Genomic DNA, 9,288 nt, shown 5'->3' on the forward strand with positions numbered 1-9,288 from the left:
CAACCCAGGCATGTGCCCTTGACTGGAATCGAACCCGTGACCCTTCTGTCCACAGACCGACGCTCTAGCCACTGTGCCAAACCAGCTAGGGCTACACTTGAATCTTTTAAACAATAAGAGTTACCCTTGGCTGTTCTAGGATAAAGTAGGCCCCTGTGCATCTTGTGTTGTTTCTGACAGTGTGCATTGTGTAAGCCAGGGAGCTGAATTTCTGGAGTATGTGTTTTCAGATGATGTGGGCAAGTGGAGATGGTGGTCTATAAGTGTTTTCAGTATATGTAATGTTTAATGACAACTGCCTGGCTATTTGGGAAGGAAGAAGTAAGGACACAATGAATTTGCCCATTTCCAGCAGTGGTGGGTGGTCTGGCTCATGCCTGCCTGTGAGCTTGTAGGGTGAGCACCAGTATCGCCACTTTGAAAAGGGAAATAGAAATTGGGGCTAAGAAAGAACCTTTGTACAGTGTTCCCCCAGATTCACATTGACAGAAAAGCCACATGAAGAGTTGGTCAGCTGAAGGGAGGGAAGTTTCTGTTGTCTGATGATCTATGAATGGTAGGGGTTGGAGAGGCACAGAGTGGTCCTGCCTGGTGGTCAGTGGCCTTTCCCCGCTAATCCCCTCCATTACCAGCCCAGTAACATGAAAGAGGCTTTCAAATGTAAAAGACTCAGAAGCTTGGTACCTGGTACATACTATACATGCAGTTTCGTTTTTGTATAAGGGAATGTTTCTGGCCAAAATCAAGTCATAGAGAGGCTTTCCAAACTAGGATGTGGATCTGTATGTTTTCATAATAGACCTACTTAGGTCAGTAGGCTCCCCTTTGCAGATTATTTTCATTGTTGAAAATGATTTCTCCCCATTGCTTTGGTAGCCAGATCAGATTTTCAGCTAAATTTCTGCTGATAAAGAATAAGGAAAATTTTTCTAGTGAATGGGATCAATAATGTGGACATTTTAACTATGGGTCTGTAGTCACTTCGCTCCTATATATTTACTCCCAGAGCACAGAGAACCATGTAGACAAGTGAGCCTCCTGTCTTTGTGTGGTCTCTCCATGTGTTTTTTTTTTTTCTAGAAAGCTGGCTGGGCTTCCTACCTGGAAGCTCAGGACTCCCACAGTGCTAAGAGGATGGAAGGTGGGCATTGTTAGAGTTCTGAAAGGCTAGGCCTGGTACTGGGCTAGCACCACTTCTGCTGCATTCCGTCAGTGGGTATGTGTGGTCACAGGATGCCCAGATGAGTGAAGGGACTACATGAGCCACATGAAGGTGGGAACACTGAGTAGCTACCAGCTTTGGTGTCAGTGTCTGGTGTATAAAATGAGTTATTTGTTCCTTTGCCTATTTTAAATAGAAATGTAATAGCTTTAATAATGATAGAGCTTGCTGAAACCGGTTTGGCTCAGTGGATAGAGCGTTGGCCTGTGGACTGAAAGGTCCCAGGTTCGATTCCGGTCAAGGGCATGTACCTGGGTTGCTGGCACATCCCCAGTAGGAGATGTGCAGCAGGCAGCTGATCGATGTTTCTCCCTCATCGATGTTTCTAACTCTCTATCTCTCTCCCTTCCTCTCTGTAAAAAATCAATAAAATATATTTAAAAAAAAATAATGATAGAGCCATCTGGGTATGAACCTTGGGGATAGATGTTGATATTTGTTATATTTTTTTTCCAGTGTTAAAAGAACTGTGTTGTTGGCATAACCCCACTGGATTTGATTTATTAAAATTTTGTTTATAATTTTTGTATCTATGTTCATGAGGGATATTGGTCTGAAATGTTCTGTTCTTGTCATGTCTATGAGTAACCCTGTCATATAATGAGCTAGGAAATACTTCTTCCTCTTCAATTTTTTTGAAGAGTTTTGTAGACTTGATACTATGTCTTCCATAAATGTTTACTAGAATTCACATTTAAAACATCTGGGCCTAGAGTTTCTTTGTAGGAAGGTTAACCACAATTTCAGTTTCTCTCATAGATATAGGGCTATTCAGCTTATTTTTCTAATTGATAATTTTCATCTGCTCCATTATATCTAAGTTATTGACTTAGTGCTGTTTATAATATTGTCATAGATTTTTGTAATGATGTCCCTCCCATCCTGATGTTGGTAAATTTTTCTTCTCTTTATCATGATCATCCTGGCTAGGGGTTTACCAATTTAATATTAATGTTCTCAAAGAACCAGCCTTTGGCTTCATTGGCTTTTTCCGTTTTTTGTTTTATTTTTCTGTTGCAGGGACCAACAAACTTTCTCTATCTTAGATTTTGTAGGCCAGAGTCTCATGGTTGCTGCTGTAGCACAAAAGCAGGCAGAGACAATACATACACGAATAGGTGTAGTTGTGCCAATCAAACTTTATAAAAACAGGCTACAGGGCTGGGCTTGACCTATAAGCATGTCGTTTGCCAACCCCGGTTCTTCTATTCCTTAACTTCTACTGTGGTCTTCATTATTTCCTTTCTTCTGATTACTTTGGGTTTAACTTGCTCTTCTTTTTTCAGTTATTTAAGGTGGAAGCTGAGGTCATTGATTTTGAGACCTTGCTTCTTTTCTAATACAAGTATTTAGTGCTATGAATTTTCCCTTAAGTAATGCTCCACCCCACAAAGTTTAGTATGTTGCATTTTTATTTTTATTGTTTGAAATATTTTCTGACTTTTATTTCTTCTTTGCTTTGTGTGTTATTTATCAGTGTGTTATTCATGTTTCAAATATTTAGGGATTTTTAAGATATCATTCTGGGCTTGATTTCTAATTTAATTTCATCATGGTCAGAGAGCATACTTTATATGACTTGAGTCCTTTTCATTTTTTTGAGACTTGTTTCAAGGCCCAGAATTTGGTCTAGTTTGGTAAATGTTCCAGGTGCACTTCTGCTATTGTTGGCTATTGGGTTCTATAAGCATCAGTTGGTTATTAGTGTTATTCAGGTGTATTAGATTAAATCTCCTTGTTACTCCAGTCCCAGCCAGAAGCCCAAAGTGAATGAAGACGTGTATCCTTTGAATTTTGTTTTAATTGATTTCAGAGAGGAGAAGGGAGAAGGAGAAAGAGATAGAAACAGAGAGAGAATAATTTATTGGCTGCCTCCTGCACGCCCCCTACTGAGGATCCAGCCCTCAACCCAACACATGTTCTGACCAGGAATTGAACCGTGACCTCCCAATTCATGGGTCGACATTCGAAAACTGACCCACACCAGCTGGGCTAGCCTTTGAGTTTTGACCAATGTATACACCCATGTAACCCAAACTATATTGAGACTTGCTGGGGTGTTTTTTTAAATATATTTTTTATTGATTTCAGAAAGGGAGAAGGAGAGAGGGATAGAAACATCAATGATAAGAGAGAATCATTGATTGGTTGCCTCCTGCACACCCACACCGGGGATTGAACCCGCAACCCAGGCATGTGCTCTGACCGGGAATCAAACTGACCTCCTGGTTCATAGGTCAACGCTCAACCACTGAGCCACGCCAGCCAGGCGAGACTTGATGTTTTAATAACTGGTAGAACTAATCCCCTTTCATTGTTGTTTTTTTCCCCCCAGTTTCTCAGATTATTTAATTTGTTTATCTAGTTGTACATATAAACTTTAGAACTGCCCAATTCTGGACAAAGAGTTGATTGAGCAGTTTGTATTTTTATTGGGAATATGTTACATTAATCAGTTAATATTGTTGAGTCTTCCTATCCAAGAACTGAGCTTTCCATTTATTCCAGTCTTTGGGTCCTTCCTTTAAGGTTTTTCACGTACGTATAATAAATATACAGATAGAAGAGGATGGGGCACAATAGCTACAAGACAGCGGTTAATTCCAGGAAGGGGGAGGATGAAATGTAGCAGAATGGGGTTGTTGTTTGTTTGTTTGTTTGTTTGTTTTAAATATTTTTTATGATTTCAGAGAGGAAGGGAGAGGGAGAGATATGATGAGAGAGAGTCATTGATCAGCTGCCTCCTGCATGCCCCCTACTGGGGATTGAGCCTGCAACCCAGGCATTTGCCCTTAACTGGAATCAAACCTAGGACACCTTCTGTCCACAGGCAATGCTCTATCCACTGAGCCAAACCGGCTAGGGCTAGCAGAAGGTTTTTTTTAGTGCATCTTGTTGATGGGCTTAGGAATGTTTCTTATAAAAACTATTTTTCTGCTCTAGCCAGTTTTGCTCAGGATAAAGCATCAGCCAGCGTTTGATTCCTGTCAAGGGCATGTACCTCGGTTGCAGGCTCAATCCCTGGCCCTGGTCCGGAGTGTGTGTGGGAAGCAACCAATTGATGTGTCTCTCTCACATCCATGTTTCTTTCTCTCGTTTCTCCCCTTCCCTCCCACTCTCTCTAAAAATCAATGGAAAAAATATTCTTGAGTGAGGATTAACAAAAAAAAAAACACCCACATCTATTTTTCTATATGTTTGAGATATTTTATTTTAAAAAATTAAGCCCGGGTTTAATTGGTTGGAGCATTACACCAAAAAGGTTGTGGGTTAAACTCAAGGTCAGGCGCGTATGGGAGGCAACCGATCCTTGTTTCTCTTTCACATTGATGTTTCTCTCTCTTTCTCTCAAAATCAATAAACATATCCTTGGATGAAGATTTAAAAAATTGGCCCTGGCCAGAGTGGTCAGTGGTTAGAGCATTGTCCCATGCACTGAAGGGTCTCGTGTTCCATTCTGGGTCTAGAGCACGTACCTGGGTTGAGGGTTCGATCCCTGGCCCCTGTGGAAGGCAACCAATTGATGTTTCCCTCTCTTCCTCTCCTCCCTCCCTCCCTTCTATTCTCTCTGAAAAAGCAATGGGGAAAAATATCTTTAGGTGAGAACTAACAAACAAAGAAAATTAAAAACAAACTTAGAAGTTGAATCAATTTTAATAGAAAAATTTATTGCAAATAGTGACTCTTCATATTACAGTAGTTTATTCTGATAAACCAAATGACCATAATTTGTGTATTTTGGATATAAAACTATACTTTTTTAAAACTATATAATACATTTTCCAGTGTGATGACATTTCAAGGAGGAAAAGATTGCATTCACAATAAATATCATTATCCCTGAGCACATAGACTTAAAATAAGCATTGTCCAAACACCTTCCCATGGTGCAGCAGTCCCTAAAAAAGGGCTTCCCCTCCTTTGTCCCTTATCACTGGGTAACAGTCACAGGGAGTGAAGCCTTTCTGGAATTTTTGTAGAGACTTGCCATTAAGAATACTAATGATTTAAACCCAAAGCAGTAACAGTGGAATGGTGAAACTGTGCAGAGCTCTAATTTTGCATTCTAATCTCTGCAGCCAAAGTCAAAAGCACAACATTGAAATTGTTTTTGCTTTATCATTGTCTTCTAGTCATTCTTTGCTAAGAGCCCCCATGATCTGATTTCACCAGTGACTAAGCACAATTGGAAATTACCTCGGACTAATAAAGGTGTAGTCTTTTCCAGCATGTCTGTTTCCCCAGCATCTGGCTCATATGTCCAGGGGTGCATGGCCAATGAACCATAGAAAATTATGGCATCACAGTGGCTTAATTTTAAAAGATGCTCTTTCAAAATGAATTTCAGGAAAACAAGCAGTCTACACAGAGAAGGATGCTGAAGTTATTCTACAGATTAGTTTGTTGAGAGCTCTTACTTTTTCTTCCAAGATTCGGTTTTCTTTCTCAGCCCCTCGTTGCTTCTCTTCAGTGACCTGAAGTGCTTTCATCAGGTGAGCATTTTCCACATAGAGCTCCTTGAGCAGCAAATCGGATTTTGTGTTCTTTTCAAACTAGAGAGGGAAGAAAGCCATACTTTATTGTGAATCTAGTGCAGAAATGCTACACAACCCTTTTACTCTTCCATCTTTATTCAAACCATATTTTGGGGTTCTTACAGATCTGATACAAACATTGAATGTCATAATTTTTGTTATCTTGGCATGAGACAGGAAATTGAGAATCTGAGGAACTATGTGGTAGAGAACATTTAAGTCAACTTTATCAAAGATTTTTACCATGAAATCACATGAAAGGCCAAAATCATAGGTCTCAAAAAGAACTATTCCAGGCAATGTAAAACAAGGAAATTGTCAAGAGTGCCAAAAATGAGTGTGCTCCGTAAGCCCATCTTGTCACCCAGGTCACTGAGGCACTGCACTCACCCTCACAGACCAGTGCAGTCACCACACACAACAGCCACAGGGACACAAGGCCTCTAGTCATGAGTCCTTGTTTAAGATACAAAGACAAGGACGTCCAGACCTTGTGCTTCTTAAGTCAACACTGAAATCATTCATTCACAGAGCACCCCTCATTGCCTGGCACTGCCCTAGCAACAACCCTTCTCTCATAGAGCACATATTCTAGTGCACAGAGACAGATGAGAAACTCATGTAGTGTGTCAGGTGGTGAGAAGTGCTAAGAGGAAACCCAGACAGCTGAGGAGGGTTCCGTTTTGGTTAGGGAGAACACGGTGTCTGTGTGACATTTGGACAGGTCTGAATAAAGCACGGGAGTAAGTCCCGAGGCTGGAACATTCCAGGCAGGGGGAGGAATAAGTACGAAGAGCCAGAGGTGCATGCTGTGTGTGACAGGATGGCCAGCAGGCCTGTGACGAGGGCATGGTGGCGGGAGGCCTAAGGAGAGGAAACCACCTACCAGGCTGCCTGTGCAGGGCACAGATCCTGCAGAACCTTTGAGGTCACTGTACAAGCTCTGCCTTTTACTCAGGGACCTGGGAAAACAAGGGTTCCAAACAGAGGAAGGCCAGCGCCTCAGCCACATTTGGTGAGGACTGTTGCTGCTCTGGGGTTGGTAACAGATTCGAGGAGGAAATAAGACATGCCAGTTAGGACGCCGAAGATGAGGGTGAGAGCAGTGGGGGTGGGACTGTCTCCACTCTGAAGGCAGAACTAGTGGACTAGATGGAGACAGGGTGGGTGGGGGGAGGAGCCCACTGCACTCCAAGGTTTTGGATCTAAGTCAATGGCAAGTGAACCAAAGACAACTCTTTGAAGGTATTTCTGTGAAGAGCAGAGAACTGGTCAGATGAAGCCTCCTAAGGTTTGTGTTGGGTGGCAGCCAGGGCCCCAGAGGAAGGAGGAGATGGGGTGGACCAGGCAAGGTGACACAGGCCAGGTCTAGGTGTGCATGGCCCGAGTACAGTGCATATTTGTTTTGGGCACTTCGGGTCTCCCAGGGACCGCTGAGAGGAGAGAGAAGAGGTGCGGGAGATCAGAAGGGAGGGCAAGGGCTCAGAGTGCTAGCAAGCCAGGAGGTGTGGGCAGCGCTGGTGGGCAAAAGCCACAAGATTAAACTAGAACTGGTTTTGCCAGGTGAGGAAGCACACAGTGTGCAAATGAGTGACTATAAGAGGAGTCAGACTCTGACATTGGGAGGAAAAGTGAGGACCAGGGAGAGTGAGAGGGTTAGTGGGTGGCAGAGCAAAGCCAGGAGGTTAGACAAGGAGGGGGACGGGCCTCCAAGAGTGACTCAGCCTGGGAACCTTCCACGAAGATTCAGGAACAAGAGGTGACACAAATGTTTCATTGGCTCAGGAGCTCTCATAAAGCATTCTTGATTACTATGTAATACAAATGTTTCTACAGATTCTCACATTTCTCTTAGCTTCTTCTAGCACTACAATAGAACTTTCGGGAGTAGCTGGCATTTGCCTTTGCGTCTCTTCACCTCTAGCCTTGCCTCCCCTCTCAGCACTCCCTGTGCAGGTAGGTGTTCCACTGATTTAACTGCTGGCTGGGCGAGATTGTAAATGCTCAGGGCAGCTGTGATCTTTTTGTTGTTGTTTTTCTAGAAGCCCAGGTTATTTCCCCACCCCCATTGGTGATTTTTAAAAAAATATAGATCAGCCTGGCTGGCGTGGCTTGGTGGTTGAGCATTGACCTATGAACCGGGAGGTTTCGGTTCAATTCCCAGTCAGGGCACATACCCTGGTTGCAGGATCAGTCCCCAGTGTGGGGCGTGCAGGAGGCAGCCCATCAATGACTCTTCATCATTGATGTTTCTATCTCTCTCTCCCTCGCCCTTAAAAAAAAATAAAAAAAATTATATATATATATCAGATCATGCTCTTACTTAAACTCTTCCAATAGCTTCTAATTATCTATACTATATAATAAAAACCCAGTGACCATAATGGCAGAAAGACTGCTTGACCAGTCACTATGAGGTACATTAACCACCTCTCAGTCCCTTTCCCCAGGCAGCAGGCTCCGATCGCCCGATGGCAAATGGGGATCTGGGGGTGGGTGGTGGGGGATGCAGGTAGCACCAGGCCAAGGCCCCCACCAGTTGCCCCACACACAGAGGGTGACCCACGGTGGGGGTGGGGCCAGTGAACAGGCAGGAACAGCCAACCTCTCGGTCCCTCTCCCTGGCTGTCAGGCTCTGATCGCCCAATGGCGAATGGGGAACCGGCGTAGGTGGCAGCTGGGGGGGCGGGGGGGGGGGGGGGAACAGGACTGGCTGCTGGCAGCCCGGGGAAGATGACCCTGATCACAGGCTAGGCCTAGGGACCGTACCCACGCACAGCACAAATATTTGTGCACCGGGCCTCTAGTCTATATATATAAAAGCCTAAGTGACCCTTACGACTAAACGACCATAACGACTGGTCGATCAGTCACTATGATGCGCACTGACCACCAGGGAGCAGATGCTCAACACAGGAGCTGCCCCCTGGTGGTCAGTGCACTCCCACAGCCAATCTCCTTCGGCCAGCCAACCGCCCATGGTCCCTCCCCCCGGCCAGCCAGCCCACATCGGCCCCTGGTGCTAAACCATTCATAGGCGATCTGCTTCTGGGTTGGGGTTTCGTACATAGCAGAACAGCTCCCTCGTTGCAATCTATTGAAAGTCAGCCCTCAACACAAGGGTTTGTCTTGCTCCCGTCCTCTCCCTTCCCCGGGGGCTGCCCGCCCACCATGGTGGCAGCGCAGCGGTGAGGACAGGAGGGGGGCTTGGCAGGGAACCATGCAGTGGCAGGGCGGCATCGGCATCCATTCCTTCTGCGCCCAGCTCGGCGACCATCACCTCCTCTCCCGACTCTGCCAAGGCCTTCAGGCCCCAGGCTGGGTCGGGGAACCAGGGATGGGTGGCAGCGGACGCAGCCCCTTTCCCAGGGCTGGCCAAGGCCAGCTCCCTCCTTGGAGCTGGCAGCCAAGCCAACCTCCGGCGGTCCTTCTCCCGGAACCCTTCGCTGCAGGAATTCATGCATCGGGCCTCTAGTAATTAAAATAAAAATTTGAACTACTGACTTTGATGGGACCCTGCCTACCTGTTCC

At 44.9% G+C, this 9,288-nt stretch overlaps 1 protein-coding gene across 1 annotated transcript in view; it reads right to left on the reverse strand.

Annotated features, from left to right (window-relative positions):
* Window positions 1–4,902: 4,902 nt before the first annotated feature.
* The window catches only part of NINL (ninein like), a 66,810-nt gene continuing 62,424 nt past the window's right edge, over window positions 4,903–9,288 (reverse strand). Inside the window, 1 exon segment of the mRNA XM_014463636.2 lies at window positions 4,903–5,775. Within this exon segment, the coding sequence (XP_014319122.1) occupies window positions 5,584–5,775 (192 nt within the window). The 3' untranslated portion in view covers window positions 4,903–5,583.

This window comes from Myotis lucifugus, unplaced genomic scaffold, assembly GCF_000147115.1.
Source record: "Myotis lucifugus unplaced genomic scaffold, Myoluc2.0 scaffold_214, whole genome shotgun sequence".
NCBI lineage: Eukaryota > Metazoa > Chordata > Mammalia > Chiroptera > Vespertilionidae > Myotis > Myotis lucifugus.